At 32.3% G+C, this 17,548-nt stretch overlaps 1 protein-coding gene across 1 annotated transcript in view; it reads left to right on the top strand.

The window, feature by feature from the left end:
• LOC135128154 (discoidin domain-containing receptor 2-like) overlaps nucleotides 1–17,058 on the top strand; it is a 74,414-nt gene extending 57,356 nt beyond the window's left edge. Inside the window, exons 5-10 of the mRNA XM_064055052.1 lie at nucleotides 1,768–1,999; nucleotides 11,232–12,456; nucleotides 15,012–15,160; nucleotides 15,214–15,336; nucleotides 15,393–15,502; nucleotides 15,563–17,058. Coding sequence (XP_063911122.1) covers nucleotides 1,768–1,999; nucleotides 11,232–12,456; nucleotides 15,012–15,160; nucleotides 15,214–15,336; nucleotides 15,393–15,502; nucleotides 15,563–16,292 — 2,569 coding nt within the window. The 3' untranslated portion in view covers nucleotides 16,293–17,058. The remainder of the gene's footprint in view (nucleotides 1–1,767; nucleotides 2,000–11,231; nucleotides 12,457–15,011; nucleotides 15,161–15,213; nucleotides 15,337–15,392; nucleotides 15,503–15,562) is intronic.
• Nucleotides 17,059–17,548: the final 490 nt, after the last annotated feature.

Below are 17,548 nucleotides of genomic sequence, written 5' to 3'. Positions count from 1 at the left end.
TTATTTTTAAAATAATGGTGTTAACATTGCAGATATTTGACATTTTATTTGACAGTTATTAGACCGTAATTGTCAAACTGAACAAGATACGAGTTGGTGTTGCCATGACATTTTTTTTTTATATTAAGTTTCACAGGTTACTAGGCGGTTTTTTTCTCAATCATAAAATATTCGTATCTGAAAGGTTTAGGTAATATTATTTTTGACTTGAGTAAGGTAACTATGGTGCAACTGAACAACTTGTTTTTTTGGAAAATGATACGCATTTTCCGGTATTGGCCCTTGTGTTAAACTTCTTAAAAAAGAATGATATATTACTTTTATACATTTTACATCAGAGTTCTAATAAATTATTCAGATTTCTACTTCAGGTAATCTGCGAGTAAGTTCTTAGCGACGGAAAAGCAAAGTTTCGGAGTTAGATCCTGCGTTGCATTGTATTGATTAGGTTGGAGGTTGGAGAAGCTTTTTAATTTCATTTTTTAAAGTATCCGCCAGCAAGCTTTCAAGTAGGTTACCCTGGAAACTTTTTCACTTATCGAATAGAACTACTTGGAAGTTTAACTTTGTTTAACGACGCCGAATATAAAATATCTGCCAGTGAGAACGGAGAGTTCCTCCTGAATAATCAAAATGATTTATAAAATCTTAGATTGAATAAGATGAATAAGCAGCTTTATTAAGCAATCTCACGTGGTAATGATTTAATTAAGGACAATTGTGTCTCAGAGAACGAACAGTTTTCCGCCATTCTTTAATTTCCTAGCTTTTATTGTATGTAATTTGGAGTTGATAGGTGGTATTGAAGTCTCACTCTATTCACTATATTATTCATTGTTCGCGTTGTTATTCAATACTCTCTATGTCCAAATATAGTCAACATGTTCGACATGTGCAATAAACAGGCGTACTATTTCAATGCTGGGAACCGATTCTCAACAAAAATGATTCTAAATTAACGTCCGAAATTTGTTTAGAGAAATCATGAAATGATTTCTTGACCTTAATTCGCAAACATGGGTACTGACTGTGTGACCAGTATAAAAATTATCTATGATATCCACGTCCATCGAAACTTTAGTATTAAATCCTCCTGTGCTTATATTTCATTCAATAATATAAATTTTGTTCGTAATTTAATCATTCAGTCTGTACTTTAAGAATGGTGTTTTTCTATTCACTAACTGGTCCATGTTCTTCAAATCCTTCCACACTTTAAGTTCATGGCGAGTTGGCCATTTAAGGATTACGAAGGTCTGGACAATCTAAATAGGCAAATATTTAGCTTAAAATACTTTTCCGTTCACCTATTCAGGACTTGTGCAGAAGGAATCAATGAATAATGGATAGAAGTGCCCCAGAGACCGTTCTTAAAGTACAACGGCAAGGAAACTTCAGAGCTTTTATGGCGCACACTTTCCTCTTTTTGTTGAAAAGTAGGAATGTTCGAACAAGTATTAAGTGATCAATTGGTTTTTTATATTACGTTCCGATAAGAGAATAATCGCAGGAAAGGCATTAAACAGATAATGTTGAAAAGCATATTGTCATTTTAACAAAACGGAATAACATTAAATTTACGTGCACGTAACGATCTTTTAATGGTTCTTTTGCAGCAGCCAGCAGAATGTAGATGCAGAATCTCGACATATCATTATGTGTACCACGAGCGTGTAGTGAGAGGTTTCAAAAAATCTGTTGAAAACTTTTTAGTCGAACACAAAGTTTTTCAGTTGATCTGTCCTAACTTTAGATTTATTTTTCAAGGGTGCGAACTGACAGAAATGGCGGAGCTTGGTGTCCACTGAAGCAGGCAACAACAGAACCCGAAGAATGGATCCAAATAGATTTGAAAACAGTTCATATGATAACAGCGACTGGGACCCAGGGGCGTTTCGGTAACGGTGTGGGAATTGAATATGCGGAAGCTTACATGCTGGAATATTGGCGACCTAGACTATCTAAATGGATACGGTATCATAACACCAAAGGCGAAGAGGTAAGGAAACTCGAAATTTAAGGAATCCTATTTGAATGGGAGTAATGTGGAACGGAAGTTTCTAATTAAAGTTTAATTCATAAAAGTAGACTTAAATACACGTGCCAAAAGTAGTAACCGCTTTCAAGTGCCAAACGTTTTAGAAATTTATGACGAAACTTGAGCAATTATCAAAACTGCAATCATATGTGAGTATTTATTTTAGTATGCCACATGCCCGTCCAGAACACGTCATGTTATTATTAGTAATTGCAGCCAGAAGTTAGACCAAAATAACACTGAAAGCTTTTTCAAAGGCCGGATACTGCTCTTTAACTTGTTTATTTACTCGGCCAGTTTTAATAAATTTATGCTAATGTTGCAAATTGATTGAGCGAATTTTAATTCAGTTCCTTGTAATTTCATATTTTAGGGTTCTGTCGGTTAAACAAAGAATATTGAGGAAAACCCGAACTGTTTTCAGTGCTTTGTGTTGCGTTTATTATTAGGTTTGTCACGCGACCAACCTGCATATTGATTTTTATTGCATTAAAAGCTTACTTACCACACCTTGATGCCGTGTTCCACTATTGTTGAAAGCACTGAAATTACCGCAGAACCGCGTTAAATATGAAAGAATATTTAATATGAACTTTATAGTAGTCCATTTAATTTAAAAAAAAATCCAGATAAGGTACACGAATTTCATGTGACTTATGAGATGTGACAGTGCACATCTAGATGATTTGTTGCATAATTAGGAAAGCGCCTTGAATTGTAGACATTTATCTTCAATTGTGTTCTTCCTGTGCGGCGCCTAGTTTGATTAAGTATCCGAACAACGTTGAACATGTAGCAAAATATTTACCGCAATAAGACGACTGTAAATTTACATTACAGTAGCTAAACTGATATTAATGGTGAAGCGTATTATGATTAAATAACCGAGACAATAAACCAAGAATTGGTAATTATGAATAAGTTGATTTATGGAATAATATACTGCAAAGTTTAAATTTTATACAATATCTAGTAACAATGCCAAGGGGATTATAGATTATTCACTTAACTGTTTTTTCTTGGAAATATAGTAACAACCACTGATATTTGAAACAACTAGTACATTTTTAATGGCCCAGAACAACAATCAGGAAGCTTTGATTCTCAACTACCTCAAGGATCGAGGTTCCATAAAAAAGTTTCAAAATGAGTGTGACTTCTAATGCAGACCTCCTTTTGTGTGAATTGAAAACTGCATGTTTAACAATAATTCCGTTATTACGTAAGTAGTTTGGCCCGACACCTTGATAAATTTGTCTTCTCCTTCCGCTTATTGGTAATCTTCTTAGACTTCGTATTTTATGTCAACCAAAACAATTCATATCTTAAACTCAACACTGTCTCAACAGACTGTTTACTTTGCCTATAGGTAGATACATGAGTCCTATGTCATCTAAAATGAACGTATATCTGATATGTTTCACCTGTAAATTTTTATTAGATTTAAAATTACAGTTGGTTTTCATTTCAGTGATTTTTTGATCTCGTTTTTTAGAATAATTGTTAAATTTGTCAAAATATTTCAGTTTAACAATAAGTAAGCACAGATTTTGTTCTCTATAATCAAATGTTTAACGGGTAGGTTTATTGCAAACATACCTACTTGTTTACCAAAATTAAGCCCAACTTTGACTTTTTCAATTTTCGAACATCAAGTTGTATTTTCTCAAAATATATTTTAAATTATACTGATTTTTGATAACTTCAGTGTGTTTCCAAAATATTAGGAAAATAATCAAAAAATATTGCTGTAATATTTTTTAGAAATCATATTTATGTAATTCTATTTCTAAAACAATCAGTAAGTATTCCAAATTAAAACATATTTTTTCTCCATTAAGTGTTTATTTAATACTTTTGTGAAATAAAATTGTCAATTTTTTGGGGATGAATAGGTATACAAATTTTAATCGATATTCTGAAAGCCCTAAATCAGTCTTGACACTTTACCAAAATTTTGAAGAATTCTTTTATAATCAACTCGTATATATAACATTAATGGCGCAATTACTCTTAACATTTTACCACCCGAACAATAGTAGTACAATTTTCCAAAAATTCTAGATGTCTATGGTGAAAATTCGACACGGATTCACACACCACAAGTACAAGAGTATCTTATTTTTTTATTTAAAAAGGTATAAATTTTGGAGATGACGTCATTCCATTGATGGTGAGGATGATTATCTAAATTTTAGTTAGCGTTTAACCATCTACATGATGTTCTTAATACACATACAAATTATGACAAATCATAATATTCCTAATACACGTACAAAATGGACAGACAGACAGACGGGCGGACGGACGGACGGGAGACCACTTTTTTCGTATTCTAGAGGTCATGACACGTCGAGAAAATATGAAAGTGGCAATTCGGCCGATGGGCTCGATTACTATACTTCCTTAACTTACGCTCGGGAAGTAATAAACACGTAAGCTTAATTGTAATCGCAATTTAATGATCTATTAAATTTAATTTATAAATATAATACATATATTGGTTGCAATTTAAAAACTGCAAGTTTGTGTCACCACCCCGATGCCATATGTGCGTCATATTTGCATTCTACTAAATTAAATTTCCCCCTTAAAGCCAAAAACAACAGCTTGTATAGAACTTCAATATCTCTATCCTTTTTCAGGATATATGGCCTCGGATTTTTGTTCATCGAGGTATAGTTCTCTGATTTTTTTTAACATGATTTTGAATCTAAATACGTAGTTTCGTACTTTCAGTGGCTCCTTTTAAATATCATCGATTTTGTTAATACCCAGTTTTGTTTTTTTTGTAGATTTTATAATCTATACAGGGTGTTATTGAAAGGTACGTACAACAAAATGGACAGTTCTTCGCGAAGTCTAAGAAGTCGGAAAAACTTATTTTGCCTTATCAAAATTTTAAGGGGAAAATTAACCCCTATCCAATCTTTTTAGACGCTACTGAAGGATAAATAGGTAAAATTAATTAATTTTAGTAAATCCTAGCAACTGTAACAATAAAACTTTTGTCAAGACTAAATGTTGCTATAGAAACGAAAGATGATCTTTTTATCAGAGGCGTACAACGAATTTGGACATAAATTTTAATAATTTTTATCTCTAAAAGGAGAACACTTTTACCTGAACTTTTTTTAACTTTTAGCACCCATACTTCGAGACCAATTGCCGATTTTATTTTGTACGTACCTTTCAATAACAGGCTGTATACTCTAAAATATTCTCGTAGTTTTTGTCCACAAGCAATTTATTCGCCTCTACACAAAAACAAAATTTTTTTAATGTTTTTCATTCATACTGAAGTTTTAACATAAGATTACATACAATATGTAATAATTTTGAAATTGCGAAGAGTGCTAATCTAGAAAGTTGAAACGTATGTTGATCTGTCTGCTTTTTTTTCATTAAGTCAGGTTCTGATTCATAAATGTTTATTATGATATTTTTTTACTACATTTAATTCAGGTTTGAATTTAGTTAACGGTATGATAAATATAGCATGAAGTTAGCAAACGTACTTTGTTTCACTCGTACGTGGAAAGCTTTGTTTCTGAATTTTCGGACACTACACTTCGGCCCCAGAATTTTTTGTCCCTGGATTATTCATAGAGAGAATTTTTCATATTGGGGTTTTCAGTGCCAAAAAATGTAATAATAATTATAAAATGTCAAATCATGTTACAATTAACAATTTTTATATCGTAGGTATGCTACGTATGTAGGTACGTCGCAACTAATATATGCAAAGGACGTTCTGTACAAGTAATATGTCATTAAACAATGTCTAAATTTTCTCTCTAAATTTTCAACAATACATAGAATTTCTTTAACAAATTGTTCTTTGCCCTTCTTTGTTCATTCAACATTTCGTAAGGCGACATTTTACAAGATCAGTCAGGTAAGGTGAGAGCAGCTATCATTGTCCTAGAAACAAACCCTTAATTTTCGTACATAAACTTAATGGTATCGTAATTTCCGGACCGTCGACTTTTATTCACTGCGAGCGATGATTTCCTGCAGCAAAAAAGTCAAAATTAGATTAGGATTTTTTATATTGGATTAATGCTGTGTACTCTGTTGTGCAGTAAGTATATGATGCATATTTTAAAGTCTCACTGTAAACAAATTTCCCCTTAGAATACGTACATGTTTCTATGTGTATCGAAATCAAACGTCGGTTCACATTAGTATACAAAATGAAAAAAACTTGGTGCGATAATAATTATTGTACGTAGCAATATACTAACGTCCATCTAATGGAACATCCATGTACTATCAATATATCAGGCATACTAGTATTCAAAAGGCAGAGTTAATATAGCCAGGGGCTTTTGATGTGGACATCAGTTTAATCGCCTAGAAATAAAGGCGATAAGTGTAGTACAGGTGAACCGTTAAACGGCTTTAATCAAACATACGATGTGCTTTGTGAGCTACCAGCAGGATCGAACCCGTTCGTTCCTAGCACACTCGTGCAATCGTTCACGATCTGTGACACTCATTATTAAATTTATGTTTGTTTCCACTGTCAGGTCCAATTAAGTTAAACGCATTTTTCTAATGCCAAACATCAACAACGTCGTAAATAGATTAGCTAACTGTTTGTTTACCGATGAGTTCTCAGATTAAGTTGCTTAATTTGCTGGCAACCTATGAATTGTCGGTGAATTCGCCATTAAATTTTAGGATTGTGGAAGAGAAATTCTCACTGTCGGAATGGACCATAAATTTTAAGAACAGGTGCTCTTAGATGTGAAACTTTTCACAAATAGTGAGGTAAAAGTTCAGTGGCCCCACGAAAATGCACTAAAACATAATTATTGTGATACTGAGAACATCGTTATTTTTTATGTGTAATATGGTCTTGTGGAAACACACATTGAAACAAGGAAATCGTCCAAGCACGTTCCGATGGTCCAATTAGAGTTGCTACAATAGTAGTCCTATAATATGTTGAAGTTGCTGTTTTTGCTCTAACTCCAAATAAAAGTTGTTCCAAACCTATTTCTTTAAATAAATTTAACTTAAGAAGAGCGTACTCGACTTAAAATTAGTTTCATACTGTCTTTTATAAGCAATATTTTTGCCTTTACTGCAAAAGAATATAAAAAAACGAATATTCATGATATTCTTACAGTTTGTCAAGACGGATATACAAATAGATCTTGACGATAAGAAAATATTCCATTTTACTCTATTGTTATTTTTTATGTCAAAATTATGCAATTATGTAATAATAACCAAATATATAGAGTGACAGTAAACTAATAACGTATAACATTCATATGTATGTTAATTTTTTACTTTTTGGACTGAACCTATGGGAAATAGCAGCTTTCTCAGAGTAGATCTGCCATTTCCATCGCTCTGTCCTCTATTGGCAATATTCTCAGATAATAATTATTCTCGGAAATTTTGGACTGTTGTGAAATTTTTGATGCATTTTAAAAATGTCGTGTAGATGCCAAAACGCTAACCAGAATGTCTCTGAGCATCTCCATCAGAAATTTGATAATGTCATCCCAAAATTGTACCATATAAAATTGTATTTTTGTACTTTGTGTTCTTAATAGCATGTTTGCGCAAAACAGTTTCTTATGCAGTTTACCTTATGCTTACACTTATAATTTATAATTATAGTTATAAGCAGAACTGATTTTCTGACACGTAAATGAATTGATTTTGCACATGAATTATTTAGAAATTTTGTCGACAATATAGAAGATGTTCAGAACTACTCAGTGCATCAGTTAATACAAAAAGAGTTTCTTTTTTAGTTGCGACATAATTAGAGTTCTAAATGACACTGACTGACATTGTAAAAAAATTCTATTATTGACTATATAGGATGTAACAATTATGAGTGTTATAATTATAAAACATAAGTTATAAGGGTAAGTGTCAGCATAAGAAAAAAATTATAAGAAAATGTTTTGGGCAAACACGCTATTAAGTCTTATTACGATACGCAATAACGACAAAATGCTTCTTATAAAAAATGTACAAAATAATACACTGCTTTTCAAACCTGTGATGTATTAAACTGCCCATGTAATATTTTGGAAAAAAAAATGTAAACCGATTGCTCTGAACGTTTTAAAACTATCGTAAACATGGTAAGTCTCTAGTCACAATTCAAGAACTTGATAACGTCAACTCAAACTTTTTTACGCGAAATTTATAATGTGACGTGCTTCTTTATTTGTTTAGTAATGCGCCCATATTTTTAAATTATAGTAATATACGAAATATGGGCACAATATATGTACATAATTATGTTACATAAAGTAATAAAATGTGAAGAAATTGAGCGTATTTGACTGTGCTTTAAGGACGACGAAAATCCATTTAAATAACTTTGGGCTAATTTTAATTCCACCGGATCCTTCTTTAAATATGATGATATTATTCGCATTTTAGACACTGATAAAACAATTTTTATTATTTTATTAGTCCATGAAAATATGCTTTGAATATTATTTAATCTTGCCAAAAGTCCAGCTCATAATCCAGGTTTATAAGGAATTAAACTATGAACATATTTGAAATAAAAACTGAATTATAGACGTTAATATTTAAATATACTGCAACAAATATCTGTAAACACAGGAAATATCAACTAATATATCAAAATGAAACTGATCTTAAAAAATTGGACCAAGGTTATTTCGATAGAACTTCCCATGCCTCTGAAGTACAATAAAAGGTATCGATTTTGCTAAATTCATTTTTTTTATGAGAAGCCCTGGAAATTAAAATAAAGATATGTATGTAACGTTAAAGAAGTCTGGTACGGGTATGTTTCAAATGAGTTTATTCTTTACAAAATTTTGTAATGACGTCATCAATATTTTTGCAAGGACATGGGTATCAGTTTGGATGCGTGCAGTTAAAATTAATAATAACAGTAGACATAAAATAAATTGACTCATTCATTATTTTTTTAGAGTCACCCGGATAAGTAATTCTAAAAAATTTAAATTCACTGATAAATTACAAATATAGACATCATATTTTGCCACATTTTAGGACTAATTTTGAGATGACGCGATCAATTTTTTGGAGGGTATAATAAATAGATGCATTTTGATTATAAATGTACCATGCTTACGATAACTTTAAAACGTCTACAAGATTTCAAAGCATTCGGTTTTGCAGTTCCTGATTTAATAAATAAAATAAATTGACACATTGATTTAATTTTTTTTTATTTTTTGAATCACCCTGTGTAAGCAATTCTAAAATATATGAATAGAATGATAAATCACAAGTGTAGTCTATATTTTGCACATTTTTGAGAATACATATTTATTCGACAAAATTTTGAAATGACGTCATCAATTTCTTGAGGGGGATAAACAACTATATTTTAATTACAAATTTACCATGTTCACGATACATAACTTTAAAATGTCTGCAAGATTTCAAAGCATCCGGTTTTACAATTCCTGATCTAACTAATCAATAAAATAAATTGACTCATGCTTTAATTTTTTTAAACGTCCTGTATAAGCAATTCTAAAAAATATTAAAAGAATGATAAATCACAAGCGAAGACTCATCATATTTTGCACAGTTTAGGTAGGATGTGTTTGACAAAATTTTGAGATGACGTCATCAATTTTTTGGGAGGGGATAAAGGAATAAATTTTGATTAACGATTTACTATCATGACGATAATCTTAAAACGAAAATTTTTAGAGCATTTGGTTTTGCAGTTTCAAAGTTAAATTGCAAAACGTTGTTACACATTTTTTTTTTTCAAAAATCTGGATGCCTAGGGTGAACACGAACATCACAAGTGGAAGAGTATCTTATTTTATAAAATTAATAGGGAGTCGGAGAATGGACTCGATTACAATACTTTCTTAGCTTACGCCTGGGAAGTAAAAAGAAAACAATAAAACAGAACAGCAAAACAAATAATAATTAAGACTCGCTCTGTAACTAAATTCACCCATCGAAAACCAAAAGTTGTATTTAACTATCTCCTCATAGGGTAGTCTTTGAATTATTATATATCAATGTATAAGTAAATTCAAAATTTCAACATTTGGGAGAACTTTGTCTTGTAATTCTGTAAAATTATTCGACTGAGTAGATCTATGTCGTTTTTTTTTTGTATCTATGACATCTTAAAACTTCTAAATACCTGTGTTTGTTTTTTAAGAAACTATATTTTGCGTACACACAACCGGAAATTACAAGGACGCATTTCCATCAAACATTTTGAAGTACTTACTTATATAAATTAGTGTGTATTCTGAAAATTCCATTCATCAACTAACTGTAACTGTTTTTCTTGTCATAGCGGAGTATTAACTTCATATTATTCACATATAATAAATAACCTGAAACGAAACGTTAAAATTTAACATCAGAGATTTAAAATTCGCTTTTAGAATTAGCCACTTTTATTTCGTTGATAAATTTGATATTTTACGTACATAACGTAGCACTAAATCTTTTAGTATTTTATCGCGTCTATCAGCATTTTGTAAAATTTGTAATTCAATAACTCAGAAGGATTTATTTATTCGATAAGCACCGCATATATGTATAAAGGGAATTAAAAAGTTCTCCAACAAAACCGAAAAAAACGCAACGAAAAAAGTACATATTTGCATAATAATTACAAACACAATTTCACCGCCTATCAACAGAATTCGTTTTCGAGTCTTCGCACGTTTCCACTGTACCTAATATAATAATAAGAACACAAGGAAAGTCGAGAAACCTAAAGAACCTCCATAAAAACCGCCGCCACATACGGAGAACAATCAACAAAAGCGACATTTGGAGTGTGATAAGAATTAAATAATTGTACAAAACAGCCGTTCCTACATGTACATTTACAAAACATGTTTTTATTATGCGGTTCTCTTTATTACAAAAATTAACCCGGCTAGAGAAAAGGGCGCCAAATCGACAATCATTTGCGTGACTCAACAAAATTAGAGTTCTCGTGTTGAAGGTAGATATAATAACCGTAGGGGGCGAGGGGTTGATAACAAAAGCCGTGTCTCCACTAACTCGTAAATGCTTTGAAAACTACCGTGTACGCTGCTGTACAGTCTTTTCTATTTGTTACGACTAAAATGTTTAAACGACATAACAGCACTAATTCCTATGCTATATCCTACAATACGTGGTCTTACAAACAGATTAAATAAAACTCTTGTTTCGATTTCAGGTGCTGACGGCCAACATCAATACGTATCTGGAATCTAAAAAAGACTTGGATCCGCCAATATGGGGAAGCAAGATTCGGTTCTATCCATACAGTTATCACAAAAGGACAGTCTGTATGCGAGTTGAGCTGTATGGCTGCAGGTGGACAGACGGTATAGTGAGCTACTCGATGCCGCAAGGTGACAAGAGGGGATCACATTGGGAATTCTATGATTTCGGATATGATGGCCATTGGGATGGAGACGAATTAAAGCACGGTTTAGGTCAACTGATCGATGGGAAATTCGGTCACGACGACTTTAAAACCGACTTTTACAACGAGGAGCAAGCGTGGGTTGGATGGAAGAACGATACTCGACAAAAACCTATTGAAATCAAGTTTGAATTCGATAAAGTTCGCGAATTTTCCGCCGTTCATATATACTGCAATAACCAGTTCACAAAAGACGTTCAAGTATTTTCACATGCCAAAGTTATGTTTAGTGTAGGAGGAAAGCGGTTTAGAGGTGAACCGATAACGTATGAGTACATGGAAGACAAAATATTTGAAAATGCGCGAAATATATCGATTAAACTTCACCACAGGGTGGGACGTTTCGTCAAGATACAGCTACACTTTGCCGCAAAGTGGTTGCTCGTTAGCGAAATAACTTTTGATTCTGTTGTTGCTCATGGAAACTTTACGGTGGAATCAGAACCGACTACCGTACCTTCGGTCAAAGGTCACAGTGGTGACAGACATCATGAACACAAAATAGAAATTCCGGTTCCTAATAAGATAAATGAACCGGCATACTTGACAATCATCGTGATTGGTTTAGCTTTTATTATACTTTTATTAGGTGGTGTCATTTACCTAATTATTCACCGCTTCCGTAACAGAAAATTCTTCCGAAGCCCCAACTCTTCGAATATTGGTTTTCCGGGCGACACTTTACCGCACCTACAGCCAGAATCTGTGCTGGGAATTAGCGAAAAAGGCAGCTCCATTGAAGCGTATGGCGTTACAGAGATCGAAGATTATCGCAGGAGTCATGGGACTCTGAAGTCGAGTTTAAGGTCGACTTTACCACTACCACACCCTGGGCACATGACTGAAAATAACGAATATCAGGAACCATATCAAGCTTTAAAGTATGCGCCATATTATAGCTATAGTTCCGTTGTGATGGAAATGCAAGATGTCATGCCTAACAGTATTAAGAAGTGTCCCATACAACAAATAGGTGAGTATCACAGTTTTTCTTAAAAAGCTATTTATTTTATGTCTAATAGGTACTGAAAATATTTCTATAGAAAAATTCGTTTCACCTAAATTATGATTTTTGAATTCAAATATTACATATTTTGAAGATGAACTGACCACAACCCGGAAATAATAACTGAACCGTGGGCTTTCGGCACATATGATATAAGTATGTAAATAATAATAACTATAATAAGTATTGTGTTCAGATTTACAATGTAAATTTACCATCGTCACAGAAATAACTAAATATATGTGTACCTAAGTATATGTATATTAAATACTACATCACAATCTGTTATTTAAGTAAAACATAATATTAATCAGGTCATTAACCACATATTGAAAAAAAGGCCTCAAAATCGTTAAAATTACTAAATTTTATATACCGTGGTAAAGCGTTATAAAGTCCGATACAATAATAGAAAATACCATTACTTGACTTATGTACTTAGTTTAAGGAAATCCGTTGTATGTAATGTTTGTTTCTAGTGGGATAAACATGATTCTGGATACTGTAGGTATTACATGGGATTAACACGATAGCAAAGAGCGGCTATGATTCTGACACACTTTCTTTGAAAATAGAATAATTTGTTACACTGTGCCAAGTGACCTCAGATAAGAATTCCATAAGAAATACTACAGTGTACATTTGCGTAATAAGTCGTTAAAAATGTTTTTAAAGAAGCATTTTCATACAGTCTACTTATAAAAAAACAATTTATTAGACACTTTTTAATTAACATGAGGCTCCCAAGTCAACTTTAAGCCCAACATAACACCAATAAATAATACAACCCCGCTATGTACTTCACCTGAACGAAGTGAAAATGTAATTCACTTAATTTTATTACCATTTGTTTTATTAGCGTTAAACAGTGCCTTGATTTTTGTTTTATGTACGTGAAGTATTGATCTAAATGATTATTAACATTTAAAAGAAATGATATATCGTCAGCAAAAAGCAAAAATGTTCATTCATTACAAGATGTTGGTAAATCATTTATGCAGATCGAAAAAAGTATAGTCCCCAGAACAGAACCATATGGAACGCCGGAAAGGACAGAGAGTTATTGCCTTCGTTCAGATAAATACGAACGTTTTAACGTAAAGGGATGGATGAATAGTTCTTCGATTTAAAGTTTTGTAAGACGTCGCAGCAATTAGAGCTAACAGTTGGCCCGTTGATTCGTTATTACGAACCAAATTGGGTATTACGTAATACTTAATTTCAAGGTGTTCATTAAATTGTGTTTAAAATTATTTAAAAAACTTAAATTTATCTACACAAATCTTTGCCATTTTTCAAATTGTGAAAATAAAATTTAAGTACGAACGTCGACTTAAAATGTTTACTATAATAATACTGCCATGAGAATGGCATAAACTTCCGTTGGAATTAATAGTGTTAATAATAAGAACAAGTTGCAATATAGTGCAACCCGCTCAGTACTACTATCGTGTCATTTTTTTTATTTCTGCTCGGGTTGGCCATGACGCTTACGTCAGCCGTTTCAGTTGCACTGCTGACGTACGCGTCATGGTCAACTAGAGCAGAAATTTAAAAAATCACACGCTACTAACCAAAAGCAAATGGTAGGAGTTGAAAAAATAAATGAGTTTATTTTTACAACTGTATTGCATGCAAAACGATCTAGAATTTTGCATATTTTTTTTTATTATAACTAACGGAAAAGACGTGAGCGTGATCTGAAAAACATCGGTGTATTAAACTGTTACAATGTTAAAAAAAGGTAAATAAGCCCTAATGTAAAAATAAGTAAATAGAAGCATTTTGTATACATAATTTGTAAGGAATTAGCAGAAAAAGCTTTTAATTATTTTAACAGTTGTACAGCGTGATTTCTCAAAAACAATTTTGAGAAAATTTTCTTCCACGGCTATTGCCAAACGTAATTCAAATGTTTGGCACTGTATCATTTTGAAGTACTCAAGAAAATTTGGTTAATGGTTATGGCATTTTTAACATATTTTGCCGCAAATTATTAAATGTTACTGTCATTACAATACCAACTGAAACACTACGTATCTACTAGGTCACGCTGTATATTCGTTTAGTATGAGAGAAAATTAAGTCTTTTTCTCACAAATATTAACATTTTTGCTGAAATTGGCAAAATTCACACTGTATTTACAAAAAAAATTGAGTTGGATACGAAAATTAAATTACTGCTGCGACCCTTCAACTCGTTATTCCATTTAGAAGATAACGCTTCAAAATATAATTATTGTGACTGATTTAATTTTGTAAGGAGTATATAATTATGCTGTTGATTATTTATAATATTTTACGCACAGTACTTACGAAAGTTTTTTATAATAGCTAGTGCCTTAACGTAAAAAAAAAGTATTTCTTGGAACACGATTTAGCAAATTAGGGTGTCAGGCGAAAAGTATAATAATAACTATTAACTATGGTTTATGTTAGTAATAATTATTGTTATGCTGCAACTACTTCTCTTATAAATTTATCAAGACTAAATATTTAATTTGGATTTTCTTCTTTCATAGACGCTTATGACTACGCAGTGCCTGAACCTGGTACTCTTCCGCTTCTTGGTTCGGATAACACACTGCCAATTGCTCGAAGTCGTGTCAGTAGTGTATCGCTGAAAAGTCAAAAAATGAACTCAAGAAACAGTCACAGTGAAGGAAAAAGGGTAAGAAGATTTACTTTCTTTTTATCGTAATTAATATCCGGACGGATCTACAGTCTCCAACTCAACAGGAGGCCCTCACTGCGCTAAAGAAGAGACTGGAAGACACTCAACTAGTGGAGTTTCCTAGACACCGACTGCGAATGTTATCCAAACTGTCAGAGGGAGCATTTGGAACTGTAACTATACAATTTCTTTGGGTATGAAAAACATAATAAAAAAAATACGATTTCAGGTGTATATTGCTGAGGCGGATGGTATATCAGAATATTCCTCCTCCATGTCGTTAGGAACAAGATTAGTCGCTATTAAATTTTTAGGTGAAAATGCATCTGAGAAAGAAAAGTGAGTTCATTGCAGTCAACTTCATACATATAAATTTAATGCATTTTCCCATTATTGCAGAAAAGATTTTTACCGCGACGTTAGAATCTTGGCAGCACTGGAGGACCCCAACATAGCACGTGTTTTGGGCATTTGTAGTCAGGAGGAACCAATTTGTGTGGTGATGGAGTATTTAGATCACGGTGATTTGTGTCAGTTTTTAAAAACACATGTTGCTGCGGACAACAATAGCAGTTTACCCTATGGTGTAAAGTCACTTTCTTTCAATTGCCTTTTATATATGGGTGCTCAAATAGCTTCAGGCATGCGTTATTTGGAGTCCCTTAACTTCGTACATCGAGATTTAGCGACGAGAAATTGTTTGATAGGAAAAGGATATCACATTAAAATTTGCGATTTTGGTACTTACAACGAAGTTTATATAAATGATTATTACAAAGTAGATGGAAACACACCGCTACCGATCCGATGGATGGCCTGGGAGTCCGTGTACCAAGCAAAGTACACAACGAAGAGTGATGTATGGGCTTTTGCTGTTACTCTATGGGAAATTTTGACGCTGTGTAGGAGACCGCCTTATGATTCTTTGCCAGATCCTGAAGTCATGGAAAACTTAGCACACATGCACTGTGATGATGGACAGTATATGTATCTACCTCGACCTTCTGCTAGCAAAGATATTTATGATTTAATGCTAGAGTGCTGGAGACGTAAAGATGTTGAAAGGCCAAGTTTTAGAGAAATTCACATATTCTTGCAGAGGAAAAATTTAGGATACGCTCCTACGTAGTTTAGGAAGACTGGTTAGCTATAGAGGGATCAACATTCATGTATATAGAACACAGGGTGATAACGTCTATTTTTATTTAAAAATTGTATATGTTCGAGATTTTGTTCAGTGAAAAATGTGTATATTTGGTTAGCTTGTATATTTAAATCGTGAAATGTATGTTTTTATTAACAGATTTGATTTTATCGAATACACCAATCAAAAAGTTCAAGTGATTCACGTCGTTTGTTCGTAATGATATAATTAATTATTAAGAAAACACAAAGTAGCAAATAATTATGAGGTGAGTCTATTTTTTAAAGTCTGTTAATACAAACAATGTGTACCTATCCATGCTTTACTCATTTGTTATATGAACTCTTTCACAAGGCACAATAATTGAAGACAATGTATAGATAATATTGTAAAAGTAATATCAGTGTTATATAATTATTATATTTACTAGTCAATTGAGGCGCCTAAATAAAATATTTTCAACGACTTAAGATGTCACAAAAAGGAGCTTATGAAGGAAAAGGGAGTAACGAAAAAGCATTCTAAACTGTATAACTTTGACATTAGATAGAGTATTAACAATATGCGCTCCTGTGCTTTACAAGTGATGTCTATTTATAGAAGTAAAACTTTTCTAGTTACCAAAAGAACGTAATTCTTGATTGAGTTTCCGTATTGTTTTTATACTCGCTGAAACTGTATGCTCGAAGATGTATGTACCTACCGTAATAATTTTAAGAATCAAGTTTATTTACATATATATTTGAATATTTTTTTAATGTGCCAATAAGCTTCAATTATAGCAAATTGTTATTTATTTTAGCGTACTTACTTTGCTTAATTCTACATGTAAACTTTCAACTATTAGATACATATTCTATGTTTCATAACGACATACTCACTGCTAAAGTATTGAAACATTCCAACATAATGTAAGTGGCACAAATTTTATAATAACTCTTTGCAATAATCCTTTTGTGATTTTGTTGTTGTGCATTTCAATTTCTGCAAATAATAATTATGTCAAGTAATAATAACATATCAATTTAATAAATTGTAATTAGATATATTACTTTACCCCGATATTTTGTTTTATTAATAATTATTTATGAAAATAAATCTTGAAAAGATTTTAAAATTTTGTTTTACTTATATTCTCCGCTGTTTTTTTTAATTACCATCATTTTACCCATTTTCCCCTTCCAGTCAGTATAGACTTTAAAAATAAAAAAGGAACGTTTCATGTGATAAACAATTTATGG

Source organism: Zophobas morio, unplaced genomic scaffold (genome assembly GCF_036711695.1).
Source record: "Zophobas morio isolate AGI-343-1 ecotype UQ-CSIRO unplaced genomic scaffold, CSIRO_AGI_Zmor_V1 ptg000012l, whole genome shotgun sequence".
Lineage (NCBI taxonomy): Eukaryota > Metazoa > Arthropoda > Insecta > Coleoptera > Tenebrionidae > Zophobas > Zophobas morio.
This window is presented reverse-complemented; position numbering and strand designations above follow the sequence as displayed.